The sequence below is a fragment of the Lepidochelys kempii genome, chromosome 1 (assembly GCF_965140285.1).
Source record: "Lepidochelys kempii isolate rLepKem1 chromosome 1, rLepKem1.hap1, whole genome shotgun sequence".
In the NCBI taxonomy this organism is placed as follows: Eukaryota; Metazoa; Chordata; order Testudines; family Cheloniidae; genus Lepidochelys; species Lepidochelys kempii.
In genome coordinates, this window is record NC_136380.1 from 284,815,506 (window position 1) to 284,842,811 (window position 27,306).

Below are 27,306 nucleotides of genomic sequence, written 5' to 3' on the forward strand. Positions count from 1 at the left end.
ACACTATATCCTATGGCTCAGTGGTTAGGGCACTAACCTAAGAGGTGGTAGACCCCGTTCAAATTTCTTAGCTCCTCAGGTGGAAGGGGGACTCAAACTGGGGTTCTCACCAGTGGTGTAGCTAGGACAAGAAAACTGGTCAAAAAGCAGACAACTGGTTACCCTCCTGTAAACAGGCCTACTTAAGTGGCCCTCAGGATTTGGGGACTATGTTACCCAGTGACTCCAAACCGTGAGTGGTGTTTCGCTGATAGGGATGGAAGATGGGACATGGAAAAGGGACATTTGCCCATTGGACATTCACACTAGCAGGTGGGGAACTGAGTTAATGGACTACTGCCAAAGTTACTGTTAGGGAGTGTTTTACTTATTACTCATTTATCTATACCGATGTGTTACCCAAGTTGATGCTGTGTTCCCTTTTTTCCTAATAAAGTTTTCCTTCACAGATTCAATGCTTGCCAGTGGAGAAGTATTGCCTACTAAGGGTGCCCAAAAAAAGGTATTTAGCAATCCCTGAAATTCTAGGTGGGAGCTCGAGCTGGCGGTGTTTGTTAACTTTACAAGGGACCCTTAGTAATTTATTGTGCTGCCAACAACACGTGGCAGAAATTCTACACATGAATACAAATAGAGTCTTCAAGAAGTTACAAGAATCACTATGCTTCAGGGCAAAAGCTATGCGTAGCTGAGGTCAGGAAGAAATTTCCCCTCATTTCACAGTTCGGTGCATTTTGAGAGTTTATATGCCTTACTCTAAAACATTCAGCATTGTCCACTATTGGAGACAAAATACTGGACTACGCAGAGCAGTGGTCTGATATGAACTGGCAATTCCTGTGGGGAGAGAGTTGAGTGTGTTTTTGCAGGTAGACAAGTATAAGATATTTCAAGATCACAAGTTGGTTTCCCCAAAGTAACTTATTTTTCAGGCAGTCCAATACTTTCACTCTCCTTGATTGGCCTTGATTTAAGCTTCTTATAAAAATTATAGAATTTACAGATATATTTTAATGAAAACTTTCTGAATCTTAAAATGAGACTTATAAAGGGATTTTTGTGGAGACTCTGATATGTCTAAAGTTAGATACATATATATGACTCAGTACCATACATTATGATTCAGTCATATGTGTCCGTATAAATTACTTTATTGCTTGTAACAGTTTTCCCAACACTATTTGCTGAAGCATATACTCAGAGTTCTCCAAGAGCTTTTAATCTCTCAGGGATATGATGTACTCATCACGGCACCTTTTCTCTTCTTTTACTAATGAAAACACATCCTGAAAAAAGTCCCAAATTAAATTACTTTGACAACTTCAATTGGGGGATTAAAACTTCTCTTCATCTTTTCATTACTAAACAATCCAATAGGTAGAATTATAATCACAATTTGAATGTCATATTTGGGTTCTTTAAAAATGCAAAGATATTAGCTCCTAACAACTTTATTCACCAGAGGATAAATTCTGATCTCAGTGGCACTGGTAAAATGAATTGAAATCAGAATTTGGTCTCCAGGTTTTCTCATGCCAATTATCTCCTCTCACACTAAACACTCTATCAGTGAAATTCACCCTTTTGTAGGTGAACCCACTCAAGCCCTAGTCTGAGGGCTTAACAGGGATTTAAGTAGTACCTGGGACTTGTGCTGAGAACCCTGCTCGGGAAGCATACATACAAGATACTACAGCCCCTTTAATTAAACAAATAGGCTGAATCTCCCCACACCTAATGAAGTAAAACAAAACTCCATTTTTTTTCTACCAAATGTCCCATGTGTTAATTTAAAAACATAAATAGTGGACACTAACACATTTCTAAAGCTTAATTATCAGGTGTTTTCTTTTGTCTTGAAAGTTGTAGAATATTCATTTATTTTTCTCTTCTATCTCAGTTACATTATTCTTTAAGAATACTTATATTTGTATACCCATATATAGATGTGTGCATAAGAGAGAGAGAAAAAAATCATAGAATGCCAAATATTATCATTTAAGCAATACTTGTTAAAATTTCTATGGCTGTGAATGTTTTTCAGCTCCCAGCATAGGAGCTACCAATTTGTTGCTGACAGGCAAAATGCAATAAATATCAAGTACAATAGAGAGAACAAGGGAGAACATTATTCTATATTGGAATCAATAGGAAAGCAGGATGGACTTTCAAACACTAGATATAAGCATGTTTAAGTGATTTGTAAATGTGATTTTGTTGCACCTCAACTTGTAGATGTTCACTGTATAGGCAGATACTGTCAAGAATTTTAGATAAAGATAAATAACTTGCATGTTTACTGGCTAATTATTCAGGTGTGTTAGTGACTCTATAGTTTGAGATTTGCATTTAAAGCAGGACTGAAATCTCTCTATTTCACACATTAAAATTACAATGTAGCATCCAAATTTTAAATGACAAATTTCATGGGCCATTTGAATTTTCCATTATATTTATTTGGATGAATATTTACAAACTTTGGCAAAGGAAACTTTTTAAAAATGGACTTTTCTTTTATCAGATGCTTCCAGCTGAAGAACTCCAAACTCCAGCTTTCACACACACCCCAGATCACAGGGTGGAATAGTTTTTAAATTTTTGATTTAACAAAGGTGGCAAATTAAGGGACTATTTAGAAAAGCTGGACGTGCACAAGTCCATGGGGCCGGACGAGTTGCATCCGAGAGTGCTAAAGGAACTGGCGGCTGTGATTGCAGAGCCATTGGCCATTATCTTTGAAAACTCGTGGCGAACAGGGGAAGTCCCGGATGACTGGAAAAAGGCTAATGTAGTGCCAATCTTTAAAAAAGGGAAGAAGAAGGATCCTGGGAACTACAGGCCAGTGAGCCTCACTTCAGTCCCCGGAAAAATCATGGAGCAGGTCCTCAAAGAATCAATCCTGAAGCACTTACATGAGAGGAAAGTGATCAGGAACAATCAGCATGGATTCACCAAGGGAAGGTCATGCCTGACTAATCTAATCGCCTTCTATGATGAGATTACTGGTTCTGTGGATGAAGGGAAAGCAGTGGATGTATTGTATCTTGACTTTAGCAAAGCTTTTGACACGGTATCCCACAGTATTTTTGTCAGAAAGTTAAAGAAGTATGGGCTGGATGAATGCACTATAAGGTGGGTAGAAAGTTGGCTAGATTGTCGGGCTCAACAGGTAGTGATCAATGGCTCCATGTCTAGTTGGCAGCCGGTGTCAAGTGGAGTGCCCCAGGGGTCGGTCCTGGGGCCGGTTTTGTTCAATATCTTCATAAATGATCTGGAGCATGGTGTGGATTGCATTCTCAGCAAATTTGCGGATGATACTAAACTGGGAGGAGTGGTAGATACGCTGGAGGGCAGGGATAGGATACAGAGGGACCTAGACAAATTGGAGGATTGGGCCAAAAGAAATCTGATGAGGTTCAATAAGGATAAATGCAGGGTCCTGCACTTAGGACGGAAGAACCCAATGCACAGCTACAGACTAGGGACCGAATGGCTAGGCAGCAGTTCTGCGGAAAAGGACCTAGGGGTGACAGTGGACGAGAAGCTGGATATGAGTCAGCAGTGTGCCCTTGTTGCCAAGAAGGCCAATGGTATTTTGGGATGTATAAGTAGGGGCATAGCGAGCAGATCGAGGGACGTGATCGTCCCCCTCTATTCGACATTGGTGAGGCCTCATCTGGAGTACTGTGTCCAGTTTTGGGCCCCACACTACAAGAAGGATGTGGATAAATTGGAGAGAGTCCAGCGAAGGGCAACAAAAATGATTAGGGGTCTGGAACACATGAGTTATGAGGAGAGGCTGAGGGAACTGGGATTGTTTAGTCTGCGGAAGAGAAGAATGAGGGGGGATTTTATAGCTGCTTTCAACTACCTGAGAGGTGGTTCCAGAGAGGATGGTTCTAGACTATTCTCAGTGGTGGAAGAGGACAGGACAAGGAGTAATGGTCTCAAGTTGCAGTGGGGGAGGTTTAGGTTGGATATTAGGAAAAACTTTTTCACTAGGAGGGTGGTGAAACACTGGAATGCGTTGCCTAGGGAGGTGGTGGAATCTCCTTCCTTAGAAGTTTTTAAGGTCAGGCTTGACAAAGCCATGGCTGGGATGATTTAATTGGGGATGGGTCCTGCTTTTGAGCAGGGGGTTGGACTAGATGACCTCCTGAGGTCCCTTCCAACCCTGATATTCTATGATTCTATGATAAGTCGCTGGGAAGTGAGGGTGCTCAATTTATCTGAAAATCAACACATTTTATTTAGGTGCTTAAATATGGATATAAGGTCCAGATCATCAAAGAAATCAGTGAGTTAGGTGTCTAAATACCTTTGTGGATCTGGGCCCAAGTGCCTATCTTTGGGTAACCAAGTTTTGTCACCTTTTATTTATTTTTTTAACAATAAACTTTGACAGATTTTGAACAAACTTTTAAAATGGAGGTTTTTTCCCAGACAAACTCAAAGGGCTTGACCTACATCTGACACATAGCTGCAACTGCTCATGAATTCAGTGGACACTGCAGGTAGGCTATGCTTCTGAGGATCAGGCTCAATGATTCCAGGTCTACTCTGATGCCACTAAAGTGGACCATTTAATGGCACAACAGGTGTAACATTTGCCTTTGTTTTTCTATTTCTCTCACAGCAGACATTGTAGAGGATTCACTTTATGCATTCGTAGAAAACAATCTGATGGTGGCTGTCTTGGTAAGGAGCTTGTCTCTGTTCTACAGAATCCTACTGGTTTCAGAAGTGGAAAAGATATGGCTGAGTGGAACAGAAAGCACTGCTGCTAATGGGGGGTTGTCTCAAGGTTTGTCTTGTTTTAAGCCACTGCCTGAGCAAACAGCATGAACTTTTTACTCTTCTACCAGCTAATTAGAAATGGATACTTCTTAAACAAGTGCCCATCCTCTAACAAGCTAGCACTAATCTGACCCTCGAATGAGAGGTGGTAAAAAGCAAGAGGAAATATTAATCAAATAAATTCTTTAATGAGTATTGCTTGTATTCTTTGAATAGTTTTTGAATAGCTTGAATATTATTAAAATCTGCTGAATTGTTCAGGGAAAACATTATTTACAACTCTAGAAAATCATAAAAAGGATTAAGCAAATAAATGATTCTGCAAAAAATAGTAATGTTAAATAAATGATAGCACTGTTAATTGAATAATGTATTCAGTTAATTGAATAACATATTCAAGTTAATAGAATAATGTAGTCAGTTAATAAAATCTGACCAGCTCTATCATGGATCTATATCCTGTATCTTTGTGTTTTAGTTAAATATATGCTGTATTCTATTTAAATAATTAGGGCTTTGTTCATACCCTGTACCAGCAGTGTCCTCCATACACCAAGTGGTGTTCACTCCAGAGGGAGAGAGGTGATGCTTGCATCATACCTCTTCCCCAAGGTTTTTATGAGCCTACTATAAATACTTTAATTTTTTAGGAGAGTGGATAACTTGAGGGCCCCACAAGGGTAAGGTAACGACTTTCACTACTAGGTTTGGGGTTCAAATCTACCCTAGTTGCTTGGGTTTAAAAGTTATGTGGTGCTGACTTTTGAATGGCTCATAAAACTATTGATAATCTCAGTCCTGTTTCCTATGGATAGGTGTCCACATGATTAAAACACCATTATGATAGATAATCACTGATAACAGTCACAGTTGGCTGCAGTTTGACATAGCATACAGAGTTAACTACTCTCTCACAGAATTTCACTTGAAGAGGCTTACTCCTGAGGAAATTCTGCGCCAAAAAAATAAAAATACTGCACACAAAATTTTAAAATTCAGCAAAATTCTGCAAATTTTGTCAGTAAATAAATGTGGCAGTGGGGAGCACAGGCCACTGGCTGCACGGAGGTAGGAGTTCACCCTGCAGCCGTCCTGGGAACATGGACTTAGGAGTGAGGCTGCACCTGACCCTGACACAGTGCAAGGGCCAGGCCTGCTTCAGAAACACCCTGCGGTTTTGCCCCTCCATGTCAGGCACACCAGATGTGGGCAGGCAGGCTCAGCCCAGCAAGATCCAAGTATGGAGGGGCTTAGTGTTGGGAGGGGATCCAGGTGTGGGGAGAGGGTTCTGTGTGGGGCAATCTGGGTGCAGGTGGCTCGGTGGGAAGACTGGATGCAGGGGGATCTGGATGAACAGGGGCTTGTTCAGGGGTTCTGGGTACAGGGGCAATGGGACTCTGCAGAGGGGTCCAGGTGAAGGTGGTTGGGGCTCAGCAGGGAGTTCTGGATATGGGGGACTCAGCAGGGGGCGTCCGAGTGCTGTGGGAGTGGGGCTTAGTGGGGTGGGAGTCCAGGTGAAGCTGGTTGGTGTTAATGGGGTGAGGGTCTGAGTGTGAGGAGCTTGTCAGGGTGGTCCAGATGCAGGGGATATATGGCTTGTTGGGTTTGTCCAGGTGCAGGGGGTATGTGGCTTGTCGGGATGGAGATTTGAGTGTGAGGGGATCAGTGGGTGGCCTGGGTGAAGGGTGGCTTTGAATTCAGGGAGGGTGAAGATTAGCAGGGTGGTAGATCTGGTATAGGGGGCTCGGTGGGGGGGGTGAGTGCAGGGGGTGAGGCTCGACAGGGGGTCTTGGTATGGGAGGGGTCCAGCTGCATGGGGTTAGGCAGATGGGAAGCAGCTCCATGTACAGTGTCCCCTCCCCCCAGAGGCAAGGAGTGATGGGGGCAGGAAGCAGGGGGAGGAAGGTGCAGGTTCCTGCAACTTGGGGATGTTTCTGGGGGTGGGTCTGACCTAGCCCCGGCTGCTTCTTGCAGGGGAAGAGGAAGTCCCATCTTCTCCCACCCCCAGCCCGGCCAGAACTAGCAGCTGAGCCTGATGCAGGGTAGGAACCACCAGCTGGGGCATCCCCAGTCCGCACTCCCCCCACATGATTTATCAAAACAATGTGCTCGTGCTTCTGGAGAGGGGCACATGACCAATCTTGCAGCTTTCCTTTGCTTCCCCATCAGAAAGTCATTTTTTCTTCAGGGATGCAAAGAAATCTGTGCGGGACATGAATTCTGCACATGTGCAGTGGTGCAGCATTCCCCTAGGAGTAGGGGATAGCCTCCCCAGGTTAGAGTTGAGGAACAATACCCAGGCACTGGGAAAATGGTCCTGTGGCTGCCAGTACTTCTTTTTTTTCTGAAAATAAAGAATTTCAATTCAACTGTCAAGATGGCATGTTTCTGGAGTGTTAAACTCACATGAAAATGGAAAAGAAAACTAAAAACATATACAACAGCATTACAGTTAGTTAATGAACATGTTTCTCATTCATAATCCAGTAGTAAAGATTCTCTCTGCAGTGATATTTGGAACACTCATCAATGCCTGTTTAAATAAAATGTTAATTCTCTCTATTCAACAAGTACCATTTAATAATTTTATTAGAAGGAACTCAGGAAAATGTGTATATGCAAGTGGGAGTGATACATTTTTTTAAACAGATTGCACTTAAATCCTCTGAGAGGTCAGGATTATTTGGCAGTATTTTACATTGAAGATTCTTATTCTTTCAACAAGTTAATTCCAATCTAAGAAATTGTAATAGGCCCTTGAGTAGACTGGAGAAAATAATACAAATATTTGCTGTGAATATTTGTTCAAATTTTTAAATGGATTTCCTTTAGCTATTTTCGTGCCCCTTTTATGTTGAATTTCCATAAATGTTTAGGTTTCAGAGGAACAGCCGTGTTAGTCTGTATTCGCAAAAAGAAAAGGAGTACTTGTGGCACCTTAGAGACTAACCAATTTATTTGAGCATGAGCTTTCGTGAGCTACAGCTCACTTCATCAGATGTTTACCGTGGAAACTGCAGCAGACTTTATATACACACAGAAATCATGAAACAATACCTCCTCCCACCCCACTGTCCTGCTGGTAATAGCTTATCTAAAGTGATCAACAGGTGGGCCATTTCCAGCACAAATCCAGGTTTTCTCACCCTCCACCCCCCCACACAAATTCACTCTCCTGCTGGTGCTAGCCCATCCAAAGTGACAACTCTTTACATAATCAAGTCGGGCTATTTCCTGCATAGATCAAGGTTTTCTCACATCCCCCCCACCCCCATACACACACAAACTCACTCTCCTGCTGGTAATAGCTCATCTAAACTGACCATTCTCCAGGTTTAAATCCAAGTTAAACCAGAACATCTGGGGGGGGGGGGGGGTAGGAAAAAACAAGAGGAAACAGGCTACCTTGCATAATGACTTAGCCACTCCCAGTCTCTATTTAAGCCTAAATTAATAGTATCCAATTTGCAAATGAATTCCAATTCAGCAGTTTCTCGCTGGAGTCTGGATTTGAAGTTTTTTTGTTTTAAGATAGCGACCTTCATGTCTGTGATTGCGTGACCAGAGAGATTGAAGTGTTCTCCGACTGGTTTATGAATGTTATAATTCTTGACATCTGATTTGTGTCCATTTATTCTTTTACGTAGAGACTGTCCAGTTTGACCAATGTACATGGCAGAGGGGCATTGCTGGCACATGATGGCATAGATCACATTGGTGGATGTGCAGGTGAACGAGCCTCTGATAGTGTGGCTGATGTTATTAGGCCCTGTGATGGTGTCCCCTGAATAGATATGTGGGCACAATTGGCAACGGGCTTTGTTGCAAGGATAAGTTCCTGGGTTAGTGGTTCTGTTGTGTGGTATGTGGTTGTTGGTGAGTATTTGCTTCAGGTTGCGGGGCTGTCTGTAGGCAAGGACTGGCCTGTCTCCCAAGACTTGTGAGAGTGTTGGGTCATCCTTTAGGATAGGTTGTAGATCCTTAATAATGCGTTGGAGGGGTTTTAGTTGGGGGCTGAAGGTGACGGCTAGTGGCGTTCTGTTATTTTCTTTGTTAGGCCTGTCCTGTAGTAGGTAACTTCTGGGAACTCTTCTGGCTCTATCAATCTGTTTCTTTACTTCTGCAGGTGGGTATTGTAGTTGTAAGAAAGCTTGACAGAGATCTTGTAGGTGTTTGTCTCTGTCTGAGGGGTTGGAGCAAATGCGGTTGTATCGCAGAGCTTGGCTGTAGACGATGGATCGTGTGGTGTGGTCAGGGTGAAAGCTGGAGGCATGCAGGTAGGAATAGCGGTCAGTAGGTTTACGGTATAGGGTGGTGTTTATGTGGCCATTGTTTATTAGCACTGTAGTGTCCAGGAAGTGGATCTCTTGTGTGGACTGGACCAGGCTGAGGTTGGTGGTGGGATGGAAATTGTTGAAATCATGGTGGAATTCCTCAAGGGCTTCTTTTCCATGGGTCCAGATGATGAAGATGTCATCAATATAGCGCAAGTAGAGTAGGGGCTTTAGGGGACGAGAGCTGAGGAAGCGTTGTTCTAAATCAGCCATAAAAATGTTGGCATACTGTGGGGCCATGCGGGTACCCATAGCAGTGCCGCTGATCTGAAGGTATACATTGTCCCCAAATGTGAAATAGTTATGGGTAAGGACAAAGTCACAAAGTTCAGCCACCAGGTTAGCCGTGACATTATCGGGGATAGTGTTCTTGACGGCTTGTAGTCCATCTTTGTGTGGAATGTTGGTGTAGAGGGCTTCTACATCCATAGTAGCCAGGATGGTGTTATCAGGAAGATCACCGATGGATTGAAGTTTCCTCAGGAAGTCAGTGGTGTCTCGAAGGTAGCTGGGAGTGCTGGTAGCGTAGGGCCTGAGGAGGGAGTCTACATAGCCAGACAATCCTGCTGTCAGGGTGCCAATGCCTGAGATGATGGGGCGCCCAGGATTTCCAGGTTTATGGATCTTGGGTAGTAGATAGAATATCCCAGGTCGGGGTTCCAGGGGTGTGTCTGTGCGGATTTGATCTTGTGCTTTTTCAGGAAGTTTCTTGAGCAAATGCTGTAGTTGCTTTTGGTAACTCTCAGTGGGATCATAGGGTAATGGCTTGTAGAAACTCGTGTTGGAGAGCTGCCGAGCAGCCTCTTGTTCATATTCCGACCTATTCATGATGACAACAGCACCTCCTTTGTCAGCCTTTTTGATTATGATGTCAGAGTTGTTTCTGAGGCTGTGGATGGCATTGCGTTCCGCATGGCTGAGGTTATGGGGCAAGTGATGCTGCTTTTCCACAATTTCAGCCCGTGCACGTCGGCGGAAGCACTCTATGTAGAAGTCCAGTCTGCTGTTTCGACCTTCAGGAGGAGTCCATCTAGAATCCCTCTTTCTGTAGTGTTGGCAGGGAGACCTCTGTGGATTAGTATGTTGTTCAGAGGTATTTTGGAAATATTCCTTGAGACGGAGACGTCGAAAATAGGATTCTAGGTCACCACAGAACTGTATCATGTTCGTGGGGGTGGAGGGGCAGAAGGAGAGGCCCCGAGATAGAACAGCTGCTTCTGCTGGGCTGAGAGTATAGTTGGATAGGTTAACAATATTGCTAGGTGGGGTGAGGGAACCATTGCTGTGGCCCCTTGTAGCATGTAGTAGTTTAGAAAGTTTAGTGTCTTTTTTCTTTTGTAGAGAAGCAAAGTGTGCGTTGTAAATGGCTTGTCTAGTTTTAGTAAAATCCAGCCACGAGGAAGTTTGTGTGGAAGGTTGGTTCTTTATGAGAGTATCCATTTTTGAGAGCACTATGTTTAATGTTTAAAGCACTAAGTATTACTGACACAAATGTACATAGAAAGCAAATTTCACAGTCATATGCATGAGTATTCACTCAACTCAGACTTTAGTTTTGCACTTGTAAGCATCCATGTTGGATCCATGGACATACTGGTTACTTAACCAGGGACCTCTAGAGTTAAAAGCATGAGCTTCTTCAGCTTCATCTTGAAGTAAACAATCTGGTCTCATTGCTGGGAGCTGTAACAGACTCATACCTTCTGTGGATAAGGCACAGATGGGGACACATACCACATACTGAACAGTGAGTTAAACTTGCTTGCTCATTCAATCAAGGAACTGGAGCGATACTGCCTGCCCACTCGCACCTAAGCAACATAGCCCAGATTTCCAATAATCACAATTAATCCACAGAATACAACGTTTGATAAGTTTTTCTTGAATAAATGTGAGGAAAAAGTGAAAAAATATATTGACTAGATTATTTGTTGGAAATCATTCACTCAGATCTCTCTCTCTCTCTATGCCTTAACAGCAGCTGTCTAATAAGTGATAATGCATTCTCTTAAAGATATTGTCATAGGTGCCCTCAGGCTTGACCAATCCAGCTCTTTCCTAAACTGAAGTAAAAAGGAGAAATAAACAAGATTAAAGTTAATACGGATAGAAAACCAGTGTGTAAACAATACAATATACCAAATAAAACATATGGAAGGAAAGTGACTGCAGGAAATTAGGAAAGGGTGCTAAAATCACCCTTATAGCCTATTACAGAAAGCTACAAAATTTGTTGTCAAGTGGATTGTATAAATCTGTGAGAAAATATTGACAGGAAAAAATTGTGGCAAACCAACAGATCTACACGCCTGTAAAGCCACTGCTCCTGTGCAACTCATTTTAGAAAACACTTCTACTACAAAGATTGCAATGTACGAGTTAGGAGAAAGTCTGTTGAATCCTGCATGAGCATTGTGGACCTAATCTAAAGCCTATTGAATACAGAAAAAAATCAACAAATCTAGACCATGGCTTCAAAGGTTTTAGCCTTAAGAACTTGATTAATTGTAGTATGTACGATGAATTGTGAAATAGTCTAAACTTTCCCCATGGATTTAAAGAATTGATGGAAAAAGAAATTCAGAAATCCAGGCCTCTAAAAAAAATCACATTAAAACTTCTATGATTTAGCAATTATCTTTGAGAACTCATGGAGAACAGGCAAGGTCCCAAAGGACTGGAGAAGGGCAAACATAGTACCTATTTTTTAAAAAAGGAAACAAAGAGGAGCCTGGGAATTATGGACATCAATACCTGAAAAGATATTGGAACAAATTAGAAAACAATCAGCTGGTAAACACCACAGAATAATGGGGTTATAAAGTAATAGCCAGAATAATAGGGTTATAAAGTAATTGTCAGGAGCAAATCATGCCAGACTAACCTATTAAGCTTCTTTGATGTGGTTTCTGGCTTTGTGGATAGGGGAGAAGCTGTAGACATGATATATCTTGATTTTACTAAGGTTTTTGACACAGTCCCGCACAACTAGGAAAACTCATATGCAAACTAGGGAAATGTGGTCCACTTTAAATTACCATAAGGTGGGTGCACAACTGGTTGAAAAAACATACTGTAAGTATAGTTATCAGTCACTGGTTGTCAAAATGGGAGGATGTATCTAGTGGGGTCCCACTGGGGTCAGTCCTGGTCTGATACTATTCAGTAATTTCACTAATGACCTGGATAATAGCTCTTGATTGACTTAGGAGCAGGGGAAATTTCTTGGATTTTTCCATAGCACAGGTCCTCAGCCTCCTAGCACAATCTAAATCCACCCCTGATGTGGTGGAGACAGTGGATGGGTTCCCCCTGATATCAGACCTGGTTAATCTGGAAACTGTATCTTTGGAAGTGGTGATTGTTAACACCAAGAAGTCTTACAATTCAGTTTTATTAGCTCCCTGCATTTTACTTTGATTTTGGAGGTACCCTGGCTAATCTGTGCTCCCAAAACAATACCTCTTTCCCATGGAGCTTCTGTAGGGAAAACTGTCCGGGGTTCAAGAACCTGCAATCCTAGAGCCCAAGCCAGAGAACCTTGCTCCAAGAACCAAGATGTCCCTCCCCATGACAGTCATTCTGTTGGATGCAGAAACACCAACTGTTCATGATGAACCTTCCCTCCCCACATAATACCACGATGCTTTCGCAAAACATAATGCAAACATATTACCCCAGCGTTGTGATTACAGTTGTCCTGTAGACCTTCAACCTGGAGTTAAAATTCTGGTTAGGTGCATATATTTTATGTTCAAGCCCAAGTCAGCAGTTATAAGAGAAAAAACAACGAGGAGTCCTTGTGGCACCTTAGAGACTAACAAATGTATTTGGGCATAAGTTTTATGGGCTAAAACCCACTTCATCAGATGCATGAGTGGAAAATACAGTAGAGAGGTATAAATACACAGCATATGAAAAGTTGGTTCCTGGGTTAGTGTTTTTGTTGTGTGGTGTGTAGTTGATTGATTCAGGTTGGGGGGCCGTACCAAACCCTGCAACAAACCCCAGTGCCAACTCTGTCTGCATATCTATTAAAGGGACACCATCATAAGACCTAACCACATTAGCCATACCATCAAGGGCTTGTTCACCTGCACATCTACCAATGTGATATATGCCATCATGTGCCAGCGATGCCCCTCTGCCGTGAATGTTGGCCAAACCGGACAGTCTCTATGCAAAAGAATAAATGGACACAAATCTGACATCAAGAATTATAATATTCAAAAACCAGTAGTAGAAAACTTCAATCACCCTGGTCACTCAATAACAGACTTAAAAGTGACAATTCTTCAACAAAAAACTTCAGAAACAGACTTCAATGAAAAACTGCAGAACTGGAATTAATTTGCAAACTGGACACCATCAAATTAGGCCTGAATAAAGACTGGGAGTGGATGGGTCACTACAAAAACTAATTTTCCCCTGCTGATACTCAAACCTTCTTGTTAACTGTTTGAAATGGGCCACCTTGATTACATTGGCCTCATTAGCACTACAACAGTGATTTCTACCTCTTCTTGTCAACTGTTGAGAATAGCCCACTTCCACCTTAATTGAATTGGCTCATTAGCACTGACCCCGGACTTGGTAAGGCAACTCCCATCTTTTCATATGCTGTGTATTTATACCTCTCTACCATATTTTCCACTCCATGCATCTGATGAAGTGGGTTTTAGCCCACGAAAGCTTACACCCAAATACATTTGTTAGTCTCTAAGGTGCCACAAGGACTCCTCGTTGTTTTTGCTGATACGTACTAACACGGCTACCACTCTGAAGTCTTAGGAGAGTGCATCCAGGAAAACCTAAACAAAGACTTTTTCTGCTGCTCTTAACCAAGAGCAGCAGAAACTGCAGGGCACTTAACCAAATAACTGTATGCAATTGGTACCCACTGCCATTAATTCCACACTGCCAACCAGACAGGGAAACTGAAATTGATACCTTGCAAACAGAAGCTACATCCACTGACTCAGCAGAATCAGCTAACAGCCATCTGCTGATTGGTCACCTCCAAACATAAAACTTCCTGTTCCTGCCACACCCCTTTTTGAGCAACTAGTTGTTAGACCTGCTCCTGACCATACCCTTTAAGATCAAGTTCCTACCTCCTTGCCTGGTTCCCATTTGCTGTTCCTCTTACTTTGTCTTGATCCCTCTCCCTTGTCCTGACCCCAGTTATTGACTCCAGCTTTGCCCCTGGCATGGATTCTGCCTCTGACTCGGGCTGTGACCCTTGGTGTGATTTCTGGCCATGATCTTGACTCTACTCTGGGCTTTGACCATTAAGTCAGACTGCCCAGTGTGTGTGGGACCTAACAGGAGGAGAGGATGCAGGGAGGCAGTTTCCTAGGGAAGGCCTAGGAGGCTGGGAAGCCTGAGTAAATGGGAAGAGGTGGGGATCCAAAGTCCAAAACTGGGATGCTTGGGCTAGGAGAAAGCTGGATTTGGGGAGGCATGTAAAGACTGATCCCAAGAGGAACCTGAGGCTGGACTGGAACTTGGGACTGAGGACAAAAGCCCAGCAGTTGCAGGCTGGCTGCATGGTGTGAAGTGAACAAGCTACTCTAATGGGAACCAAAACGTTGGCCTTGAGCTAAGAATTGGTTGTGGGCTTGACTGACTGGTTTGGCTGATTGGAGCACAGGAGCTGGCTGTTAGGCAGTGAAAAAGGCAGCTGTTTTGGAGAGCCTACTTGTAGGGAAGGGGCTTAACCCAGCAGGACTGAAGACTGTTTTGCTTTGATATTTCTGGACTCGGATTAAATGAGTTTTTATCCTGGAAGGGCCTTGACCATAGGGCCAAGGTACCTCTAAAACAGGAGAAGGCTAAAGAGGGTGGTGGGAACTCATAGGCAGAGCTGCAACACCAGGTCTCACTGCAAGGGGGTGCTCTGAGACGTGAGAATTGGGGAGTTACATTCAAAATTGGGCAGCTCTTGTTCTTCCAGGTCCTAGAGAAGACCAAGATATATTGTGTGTGGGAATTATGGGTTATTTTCACGAAAGCCATTAAGCCCATTATAGGTTCAAGTACTTCTGTGTATCCCTTGCTTCTGGCAGCACTACAACATGATACACCATACTAGGTGCAAGGAGACTGTAATGGATGAAATGCAGGATGTGGAGTCCCGTGTCACGCTGCTTGCTATGTTTGTTCAACAATAGAATGGGGAAAAAAGGAACAAACAAACAAAATATTGTGCCAGATGAAGGATGTAGCCACAGCTACTGGAAGGTGACCCCCCAATTCCCTTCTGCAATAACACAAAGCCAGATGTTTCTCATGACATTAGTGCACTTCTTCTGAGTGTGCTCCAAAGAGGGGGGCCCATTGTCCTGAATACATAAGAAGTGGTAGGTCTGCTGGACTTCTTGTCCCTGATGCGAGGGTTTGACAGCTGAATAAGAAGTTGGGTCCCTTTGTTGCTATCTGGATGTTAGTGGGTGCATTTATCCTGGTGAAATACTGAGAGAGTTTGATATTTGGGGGAGTTTAAGGAATTTATCAGAGGCAAAGGAGCAGAAGGTTCCTTTGGGCCAGAATCTCTTTTGCAGTCTAATCCTCAGGAATCTGCTCCCATAGTGCAATATGTAGGGAACAGACCCCCCCCCCCCCCGTGCCTCACCCCAATGCACAAGTGTTAAGTTTTGGTCTAGCAGTCTCAAACACAATGAGTTCAGGCAGATTCATGTTCCCACTTGGACTATTTACCCAGCATCAATATGGTCTAGTTCAAAAAGTTACTAGGCTTTAAGTGAGAATTACAAGGACCTGTGTTATGCAGGAAGTCAGACTAGATGGTCACAAAACAATGGTCCTTTCTGGCCTTAAAATCTATGAATCTATGTAAGAAGGAGATATGTCGTCTAGACAGCTCCTAAATATTTGTCTGGACAGTGACTCACTTTCTGTGTGACATTGCTTAAGTCACCCCTCTATATCTCAGTTTCTTCATCTGTCAAATGGTTATAATAATAGCAAACCCACCAGAATGCTGTGAGGCTTAATTCATTTAAGTTAGTGAAGCATTTGAAGTCTCTGGAGAGGAGATTATAGGTATGAGAACTATACTGTTATGTAAATACTCACATTCTGTCTGTGGTCTCCACTGTGTTATAGGAAATCAGTCATCTGGGGCTTTATAAATACTCTATAAATTGGCTGTTGCTTGCTTATGGAGTGCCTCCAAATCAGAAAAGCTTATAAAAAGAACAATAAAATAAAATAGCTGGCGGAGAGCAAGGCTATTGAGGCAGCTAACTCTGAATTCCATGCCCATGTGAACTTGCTACTACCATTTTCATCAAAATCACTTGCTGTAGGTTGTGTATGTGCACTCATAAATCCTCCAGCCTCTCTCCCATTGGAAGAGTGTGTAATTCCTATGCTTTAAAGTACTCCTTGTAAAAGTAGTACAAGATAGTGTCAAAAAAATAAAAACCTCCACTGATTTAAATGGCATAATCCCTGGCACAGGTTAAACACCTCTAAAAATTTACAGCCAAGATTAAGAGATGAAACTTCAAATACCATAGAAGAAAATGAATTGGTGGTTTGTAGAGCATGAATGGTACAGCACAAGTCTCCTGAGGTTTGGTTTGGGTGGCCTGATAAATGGTCCTTTTTGGTTCTGCCTCTATCTATCCACTGTGAATGTTGCTGGTCACCAGTTGCTTAGGAATTTTTTTTTGTCCTTGTCACTTGACACTTTGTACTCAAGACTGAACTGACATAGCAGAAATATGCTTTATTAAAAAGTGTCTTCGAACTTTAGATATTTCTATGTAATTATGATGGATGCACTTTAAATGATTCTACCGGTTTCAAAGATATTGCCACTACTACCAGTATTCTCCATTTTAAGTTGAGGGAATCTCTCCTAGACCAGTATAATCTTTCAAAATGGTAGAAACATCTTAAGTATGGCCACTGTACAGAGCAGTCTAAGCGAGAAAGACATTTAAATCCTCTCACCTCTGTTAATGGAGAATCACTATAGGATCAACAGCTGGAAAAGTTATGTAAAATATACTTTCATTTAACATTCATGTGCACAGGGGTAAAGACTGTTCTATGGTGGATGTGACAACTTGTGTGGTACAACATTTTTGTCTCAGATTGTGGATAGCACTTGAAAGCAGATTGAATAAGCAGTCAGTGTACTCATTTATTTGTAGAACTAGAGAGCTGTTTTGCAGTGGAAGCAAGAAATCTGTGTCTTCTGAAGGAAGTGCCTAAAGGATAAGGTTATCTCTGGATGGAGAAGAGAAATATTGGTTACAACTTCCTGTCATCATCCCATTTTATTCACTGCTGTCTGATCAAAAGTAGCATCTTTTCCTTATGTCCTAGCTGATTAGCAACTAGAACCAGTGCTTAATTTGTGCTGGGGCTTCCCAGAGCTGAGCCCCGGCACCTTTAGGCTCGGCAGTTCATAGTCATGGCACCTTTGGGCTAGCCGCATCTGTCATGAAAGTAAAAAAAAATTGCTTGAGCCCTGCCACCTCTTTCATTACAACTTAAGCATTGACTAAAACACTGGTCCTCACCATATATTAAATATTACAAGCTAGGGAGCGGGGGAAGATGGGACACACAAACTTTCATTGTTCGCCTTGAATGCAATCCTGCTGGTCTATGGGCCAGATTCTATAGGTTAAATAGGTTAAATCCAGAGTTTATGGAATTTCTCCAGATTTACACAGTCCAACATGTTTAAGTCTGTGGATGAGTATTTTATCTTTGGAAGTCAGTAACAGAACAGACATAGAATAGACACTGAAATCAATTGAAGTTAAAAACAGATTGTTTCTGAAGGCAGAATTTAGCCCACTATATCTGTCCCAAGGATTTGTACATTGTCAGAACAATCTTTAGACTGAGGGTTGGCAATTGCTTTTGAGACTTTGATACTATAGGTGTCATCTCTACAGAGCTCTCCTTCTCTGCCATGCTCAGGTGCAAGGGAATCAATCCCGGTCTTCTGCATAGTCACCTATACTAGATGTAGTGATTACATAGCAGGTACGATAATTGAGGAACTGGAAATACACATACAGGTTAGCAGCCCTTTCATCAGACTAGATTTTTTTGTTGCTGGCAAACAAGATCAAATCATCATTTTGGGTTATGTCTCCCGTTCTGTTGAGTATAATAAGCCTGTTGTGTCCTGCTCTGAAAAACCACCATTAAGATAATATTCACTCTGGCTGATAGGACAGAAATGGGGTCTCTTCCAAGAACAGAATTCTTGTAGCCCTTCCAAGAGTCTGGTAGCAGGTAGTTGAATACATTCTTGCTTCTCAGCTGACTGGCTTGTTGCTTCTGAAATGTTCCAGGAAGGCAACCTCTAGAAGATGCTCTCAAACTTAAGCCTGATTTATAACAGCATATTATGATGCAGGAATATAACTGTTTGTGTTTCTTGTTTGTTTTGTGGGTGGAAGTTATCAGGTGTAATGCAATTACCAATAATTTAGACAATTTTAAAGACAGCACTCAATATGTGGGGTAAGAGAAATGGGGCAAATTTGGGTAACATTGCTCATACTGAATGATACCTTACTTCACGAGTATTTGTGAACCACTTAACTGAGGTCAGTGATAGTGATTCTCATTTACACAATGCCTCTCTATATAATAGGGCTTTAAAGTGTGTGTAAACCCAGAACAGTGTAAAGGAATAGGAATCAGGCCCAACAGGTCTATTTGTGGAGTAAGGTGCTATAAACAGAAATAAGAGTATCAGACTTAGGCCCTAGCAAGAGAAGCTGGTTACAGGGTTAGATTTACTCATACATCTTTAATTCTGAGGTTTTGCACTAGGATTCCTTATGGAAAAGGTTTTTCTTTATTATTAGTAGTAGTAGTATTATCATTATTAAATCCCATTTAAATCCTCTCTCCTACACAGGTTATGTCAAAATTCACCCATGACATGTGTTATTCCTGAAAAAGTATGAAAATGGAGCTATTTGAATAATTTTTTTTTGACTGACAAGCTTTTATTTTTGTCAGAAAATCCATTTTGTAATCTTAATGGGTAGTATTTTAAAGATATATTTTGCTGCTTGAAGCCTTTATTACTTCTCTGAGCTCTTCCTATGTGATTGTACTCTCATCAGAGAAAACGTGTGTACACTGCAGCAAAAGTTAGCATTCATGCTATTTGGTGAGGGAAAAAGGGTCAAAGTTTTGTTTTTTGATTAACACCTTCTTTTCTCCTGGGTCTAAATTAAAACTGTGGTCCTCATAGACTACTCCCCCTACTAGCAAGAAGCAAAACACTTGCCCCTGCCTGAGACTAACACATAGGTTGGATACAGGTGCTAAATTTGGCAGATCAAACAAAGTATATATTGATTCTGTTCTCACTTCCATTGACACAGATCAGAAGTAACTCCAGTAGGCTCAGTGGAATTGTGCCAGTGTACAATGGATATAAGTGAGAGCAGTATCAGGCTCAGAATGTCAAGGGGATAAGAGAGTCATTCAGAGGGCCATATGTGAATCATGTGATGAGGTACACAAACTGCACACTGGGGAATATGGGGTTACTGAGCCATTGTGAGATCAACTGGCCCTGCCTGGCCATGCCTATGAGAGACATCAGACATGGCAGGAGTGACTTAGAAATGCAGAACATCCCAAAGTTGGGGACAAACTAGAGAAGAGGGCAGGCGTCCGATTCTCAGTTCCTACAGAATGACTGGCTGAAGGTAGGAGATTCTTGAATGACTGCTGCTTGACAGCTCCATCCCCTGAAGGGAGGGCCTGATGCTGAACTACTGTTCTGGGTCTGTCATAGACTACTGTGTCATTGAGGCCATGGCTTTCTAGGGGCTCTCTGAGGAATGATGGTCACACGTGCACCGTTACACTGACATAGGAGGGCTGTTTCCTTTTGTTTGTTGACAACCCTGGAAAGAGTGGATGATCCTGACCCCAGCCAGAGGGCTGTCTCTCCCATGACTGAACTTGTGTGGTGGATTGCCTGGACATCACAAACCAGCGGCTGGGTGAGTGCAAAGACCCTAACCTGGCCTTTGGGGGTGGTCTGGGAGAGAAACAAAATGATAACATAACTAAGTTGAATCAAATCAGAAGAGGAAACTTGTATGAGAAACCACCCATTTCACTTTCTCTTGAGTGCTGGATCTTGTGCTCCAGCCTATGGCACCATCCAGCACACAGACAGGTAAAACAAACTTTGAGACAAACTGAGACAAACTTTGGCTCAGTGCCTGAGACAAACTTTGGCTCAGTGGTGGTTAGAGGCTTCAGGGAACCAAGTGCACCTCACTGGTCCTGCTGTTAGTTACTGCAGCTGGGGGGCCCATTCACAAGGAATAAGTAAGTGAGAAGAGTTCTGCTACACCAGGCAGATTCACTGCTAGTCACTTTGAGCTGAGTAGTGCAAAAGCAGACCAGAAAATTGCCCTGTTGTTTTTACAGGTAGTTTGAAAATACAATGAATTCTGCAGGGGCAATTCTGTTATTCATTAATTTTCTGAATTTAAAAAAGTTCCCTTACCTGGAAGGGGATATGCTGTCATTTACACAGTCAGTTGTTTAATTACAACAGTTGTATATTGTATACACTACATATAACATGCACTGAAATTAAAAACACCTGCCTATCTGCTAATATACTATAACACTAAGGAATAAACCATCCTGTGCTGTGGAAAAACCTGCACACGTGGAAAGCTTATTCAGGGAAATTTACTGTCATTGAAAATGCTACTCAGGAGAAGGTTAGGGCTCTCTGTACTGGAGATGCTCTATTCAGTTGTGTAGTGGTAAAAAGAGAAATGGGTAAACTAACCTTTTCGGGGAGCCAGGCCAGGCAGTGGTAAACTCCGTATTCCCCAAATGAGAAGTGGATAAACTCTACAACTACACTACTGGCCCTGTTCAGTCCTTTCCTCAGTTCAAGGTGGTTAGGATTCCTGGCCAGGGATCAGATCCTAGTTCGTCTTTTTAGAGGCCCCTCTGGGTTGTCTTTCTATTGCTGATTCAGTGGTTTCTGCATGACTCCTGCTAGCAGGCTGCTCCAGATGTGGGCAACAATCAGGCTTCAAGCCCTCCTTACCATCCCAGTTCAATATGCCTACACCTGCCCTTTATGAGGACAGCAGCCTCTTCCCTTCAAGCAAAACAGAATACGTTGACCCCTTCCCCAGGTTGATCCACTGTGGCGAGGGCACTGTGGCAATAATTGTCACTTTCAGATTCCTGTTCTTTTCAGAGCCTTGATGGCTGTTGGCTTTATGTTCCTGATGGATATCTTCAGGCCTTCTCAGTTCAACTCCCTGGCTGCTAGGTTCCTGTCCCAGTCTCTGCTTCTTCTCTGTGAGCTCTTCACAGAGCTGCATCCACCAGGCACAGTCGGCTTCCCCACTGGTCTTCCTATTCCTCATTCAGCCCTATAGCTGGCATTGGCTCACAAAGAGATTCTCAAGGGAAATTCTGTGGATGCCAAGGGCTGATGACTCATGTGGAAACTTCCTACACTCTGCCCGATCTCCACTTACCCCTATCCCCAAACCTACAGAACTTAAACTATGCATGGTTCATATAGTGGGGTATCTACATGCTTGTAGGGCACAGCACAACTTTGGATCTACTTGCTATCTTCCACAAATACTGTCCAGATTTGACTAAAGCATCTGCTATTGCAGCCATGTACATTAAGGCACCAGAAGTGCAAGAATGGACAGCCAATGTAAGGAGAAAGAAAAGGAGTACTTGTGGCACCTTAGAGACTAACCAATTTATTTGAGCATGAGCTTTCGTGAGCTACAGCTCACTTCATCGGATGCATACCGTGAAAACTGCAGCAGACTTTATATACACACAGAGAATATGAAACAATACCTCCTCCCACCCCAATGTCCTGCTGGTAATAGCTTATCTAAAGTGATCATCAGGTTGGGCCATTTCCACGGCTGTTACTCTGAAAAATGTAAGGAAACTAATTTTTCACATAAAGCTGCCTGGATACAATCTACCCACATAAAAAAATTATTGTCTCTTAGTACCATTCCAATCCTGCTGCTCAGTGTACAATCACAGAATCATAGAACTGGAAGGGACCTTGAGAGGTCACCTAGTCCAATCCCCTGCACCCAAGGCAGGACTAAGTATTATCTAGACCATCCCTGACAGGTGTTTGTCCAACCTGCTCTTAAAAATCCCCAACGATGGAGATTCCACCACATCCCTAGGCAATTTATTCCTGTTCTTAACCACTCTGACAGTTAGGAAGTTTTTCCTAATGTCCAATCTAAACTGCCCTTGCTGCAATTTAAGCCCATTGCTTATTGTCTTATACTCAGAGGTTAAGAAGAACAATTTTTCTCCCTCCTCCTTGTAACAACCTTTTATGTACTTGAAAACTGTTACCATGTCCCCTCTCAGTCTTCTCTTCCCCAGACTAAACAAACCCAATTTGATTCAATCTTCCCTCATAGGTCATGTTTTCTAGACCTTTAATCATTTTTGTTGCTCTTCTCTGGACTTTCTCCATTTTTTCCACATCTTTCCTGAAATGTGGCGCACAGAACTAGACACAATACTCCAGTTGAGGCCTAATCAGTATGGAGTAGAGCAGAAGAATTACTTCCTGTGTTTTGCTTATAATACTCCTACATCTGAAGAAGTGGTTTTTTACCCACGAAAGCTTATGCCCAAATAAATCTGTTAGTCTTTAAGGTGCCACTGGACCCCTTTTGGCTTTTGTGGATACAGACTAACATGGCTACTCCCCGATACAATACTCCTGCTAATACATCCCAGAATTATGTTTGCTTTTTTTACAACAGTGTTACACTGTTGACTCATATTTAGCTTGTGATCCACTATGACCCCCAGATCCCTTTCTGCAGTACTCCTTCCTAGGCAGTCATTTCCCATTTTGTATGTGTGCAACTGATTGTTCTTTCCTAAGTGGAGTACTTTGCAATTGTCCCTATTGAATTTCATTCTATTTACTTCAGACCATTTCTCCAGTTTGTCCAGATCATTTTTAATTGTAATCCTATCCTCCAAAGCGCTTGCAACCCTTCCCACCTTGGCATCTCCAGCAAACTTTATGTGTACTCTCTATGCCATTATCTAAATCATTTATGAAGATATTGAACAGAACTGGACCCAGAACCAATCCCTGTGGGACTCCGCTTGTCATGCCCTTCCAACAAGACTGTGAACCACTAATCACTACTCTCTGGGAATGATTTTCCAACCAGTTATGCACCCACCTTATAGTAGCTACATCTAGGTTGTATTTCCCTAATTTGTTTATGAGAAGGTCATGCGAGACTGTATCAAAAGCCTTACTAAAGTCAAGATATACCACATCTACCACTTCCCCCTATCCACAAGGCTTGTTACCCTGTCAAAGAAAGCTATCAGGTTGGTTTGACATGATTTGTTCTTGACAAATCCATGCTGACTGTTATTTATCACCTTATTGTCTTCTAGGTGTTTGCAAATTGATTGCTTCATTATTTGCTCCGTTATCTTTCCAGGTGCAGAAGTTAAGCTGACTGGTCTGTAATTCCCTGGGTTGTCCTTATTTCCCTTTTTATAGATGGGCACTGTTTCTGCCCTTTTCCAGTCTTCTGGAGTGTCTCCTGTCTTCCATTACTTTTTAAAGATAATTGCTAATGGCTCAGATATCTCCTCAGTCAGCTCCATGAGTATTCTAGGATGCATTTCATAAAGTCCTGGTGATTTGAAGACATTTAACTTCTCTAAGTAATTTTTGACTTGGTCTTTCCCTATTTTAGACTCTGATCCTACCTCATTTTCACTGGCATTCATTATGTTAGACGTCCAATCACCACCAACCTTCTTGGTGAAAACTGAAACAAAGGAGTCATTAAGCACCTCTGTCATTTCCACATTTTCTGTTATTGTCTTTCCCCCCTCATTTAGTAACAGGCCTACTCTGTCCTTGGTCTTCCTCTTGCTTCTAATGTATTTGCAGAACATTTTCTTGTTTCCTTTTATGTCCCTAGCTAGTTTGATCTCGTTTTGTGCATTGGCTTTTCTAATTTTGTCCCTACATACTTGTGTTATTTGTTTATATTTATTCTTCGTAATTTGACCGACTTTACACTTTTTGTAGGACGCTTTTTTGAATTTTAGATCATTGAAGATCTCCTGGTTAAGCCAGGGTGGACTCTTAACATACTTCCTATCTTTCCTAAGAAGTGGGATAGTTTGCTCTTGTGCCCTTAATAATGTCTCTTTGAAAAACTGCCAACTGTTTTCAGTTGTTTTTTTCCCTTAGACTTGCTTCCCATGGGATTTTACCTACCAACTCCCTGAGTTTCCTAAAGTCTGCCTTCTTGAAATCCATTGTCTTTATTGTGCTGCTCTCCCTCCTACCATTCCTTAGAATCATGAACTCTACCATTTCATGATCACTTTCACTCAAGTTGCCTTCCACTTTCAAATTCTCAACCAGTTATTCCATATTTGTCAAAATCAAATCTAGAACAGCCTCCCCCAAATAGCTTTCTCCAACTTCTGAAATAAAAAAAATGTCTCCAATACATTCCAAGAACTTGTTTGATAATCTGTGCCCTGCTGTGATATTTTACCAACAGATGTCTGGGTAGTTGAAGTCCCCCATCACCACCAAGTCCTATGTTTTGGATGATTTGTTAGCTGTTTAAAAAAGCCTCATCCACCTCTTCTTCCTGGTTTGGTGGTCTGTAGTAGACCCCTACCATGACATCACCTTTGTTTTTTACCCCTTTTATCCTTACCCAGAGACTTTCAACAAGTCTGTCTCCTATTTCCATCTCAACCTCAGTCCAAGTGTATACATTTTTAATATATAAGGCAACATCTCCTCCCTTTTTTCCCTGCCTGTCCTTCCTGAGCAAGCTGTATCCTTCTATACCAGTATTCCAGTCATGCGTATTATCCCACCAAGTCTCTGTGATGCCAACTATGTCATAGTTTGTTTATTTACTAGCATTTCAAGTTCTTCCTGCTTATTCCCCATACTTCTCGCATTAGTATATAGACATCTAAGATACTGACTTGATTCCCCCCCACCCCCACAGTTCTGTCTTGTCTCTCCCTTATTTCTGCTATAACAGCCCATGCTCCCCGCAGATTCCAACCCTTCTCCCAGGTCTCCATGTTTTTTACTTACCTGTAGACTTTGGTCACCTGGCCCCCGTCAAACCTAGTTTAAAGCCCTCCTCACTAGGTTAGCCAGTCTGTAGCCAAATATGCTCTTCCCCTTCCTCGATAGGTGTACTCCATCTCTGTTTAGCAGTCCTTCTTCCTGGAACAGCATCCCATTGTCAAGGAAGCCGAAGCCCTACTGGCTAAACCATCCTAGCAGCCAGGCATTCACCTCCAGGATGAGACTGTCTCTGCTGAGGCCCCTACCCCTGACTGGAAGGACTGAAGAGAACACCACCTTCACTCCCAACTCCCTCACCCTTACTCCCAGAGCCCTGCAGTCACTTCTGATCTGCTGAGGGTCATACCGTGCAGTATCATTAGTGCCCACATGAATGAGTAGCATGGGGTAGTCAGAGGTCCAGATGATTGTCAAAAAACCCTCAGTAACATCTCAGATATGGGCCCCTGGCAGGCAGCATACCTCCTGGGATGCCATATCAGGGTGACAGATGGGTGCCTCCATCCCCCTCAGAAGAGAGTCTCCAACCACCACTATCCTATGTTTCCTCCTGGGAGTGGTGGCTGTGATCCTCCCAGCCTTGGGGATACATTACTTCTCCTCTTCAACCTTTGGGGGTGATTCCTCATCGCTCGTTGCCAGGGCAGCATAATGGTTCTCCATCACCATGGTGGGTGGGTTGGAAGTAGGGGTGGAGCACTGACTGCTGCCAGAAGTAACCAGCAGCCAGTGTCCTCCCTGTACTAGAGCCTTATCCTCCTTCCCTGGTGGCATGATAGCAGTCCTCTCTAGCTGGATAGATTCCTCAGACTTAGAAGTCTCCATATGAATACTGTGAATGAATTTCTCATGTTCATGGATGCTCCTCAGCCTAGCCACCTCCTTCTGTAGCTCTCCCACCTGCTTCCTGAGAGATTCCACCAGCAGGCACCTGTCACACTGGATGGTCCCCCCAGCCTGGCTTTTTGAGACTGGGAAATGAAGGCCACAGTCTCTGCATATCCACACCAGGATCTGTGTGGAGGCATCCCTGGTTAGGTTCTCTGTCTGGATACAGGCGCAGGTGGAGGAGACAGGAGCTATGTTGGCACTGGTGATGTGGCCCTTCCTAACCATAACGATAATATTATGACTCCCTCCTAAAAACTCCCCTGTTTGCTAGCTCCCCTTGGTTGCTTAGCCTCTGGCCTTTAAGGCCTTCCTTCCTAGGTCAGCTCTACCCCCTCATTAATCACACAGCGGGAGGGTGATCACAAGGCTGATTGAAGCTGGTCAAGGAAACAAAGGCTCAAACTGTACCCAATCACGCAATCCCAATTGACCCTGTAAGTGAAATAACCTGAAAGAAAAAGAAAAACACAAACAGCTAAACAAAGTCACTCACCGCAACACTAGTACTCGCACCTTGTTAGTTCAGCAGGGGGATCTCCTTCATCCACTTTCAAACTCCCCTGTTTGTGGTCCTCTGTTCACTACATATAAAACTGAAGGTACACTGTACAACATATGCACTACACAAAATACATGTAATAGAGCTCTTATGATCTTGAAGTATCTCTTAAATACAATAATTTTACACTATCATTGTTACTTTGTCCATATACAGTAGAAATAGTTAAACCAGCTGGTTCTTTTAAAAACTATGGTATGGCAGAAATATTAACAGATAATTACAAATTTTAATCCTGAATCTCATTTCTAATCAGAAAAGACTTGGTTTTGTGTGGGATGTTTAGATTTGATACACAGAACACACTGACCACTGCCAATCTCTTCCTTTCCTTCTCAATTATTACCCTGATTCTCCTGTTTCATGTTGGCCATAGCATGAGTTGGCTCAATTTACAGGTAGATTTTAGCCTATTATAATTTAGGACAAAGCTATTCAAAATCCGCTTGTTCATAAAGTATTTCAGCTGACTGACCACACTGTAGATGCCCTAAACTGGCCTGGGAATTGTATTGGGTACTCTATGGGATGAGTGTATCCCTCTA

The 27,306-nt window shown here is 42.6% G+C and overlaps 1 protein-coding gene across 1 annotated transcript; it reads right to left on the bottom strand.

The window, feature by feature from the left end:
• Positions 1 to 1,217: 1,217 nt before the first annotated feature.
• On the bottom strand, positions 1,218 to 26,818 carry LOC140909531 (uncharacterized). Its single transcript, XM_078852403.1, has 4 exons — positions 25,315 to 26,818; positions 23,946 to 24,007; positions 8,511 to 11,194; positions 1,218 to 1,286 (listed from the first exon to the last, which is right to left on the bottom strand). Exons 3-4 carry the CDS (start codon positions 10,569 to 10,571, stop codon positions 1,218 to 1,220), a joined length of 2,130 nt encoding a protein of 709 aa, XP_078708529.1. The 5' UTR covers positions 10,572 to 11,194; positions 23,946 to 24,007; positions 25,315 to 26,818.
• Between the last annotated feature and the right edge of the window lie 488 nt (positions 26,819 to 27,306).

Coding starts and splice junctions, on each gene's coding strand:
- LOC140909531 (XM_078852403.1), bottom strand. CDS start 10,571: ATGGATACTCTCATAAAGAACCAACCTTCCACACAAACTTCCTCGTGG. Junction 1,287..8,510: donor TCACCTGCACATCCACCAAT/GTGATCTATGCC, acceptor GACTTTTTTCAG/GATGTGTTTTCATTAGTAAA.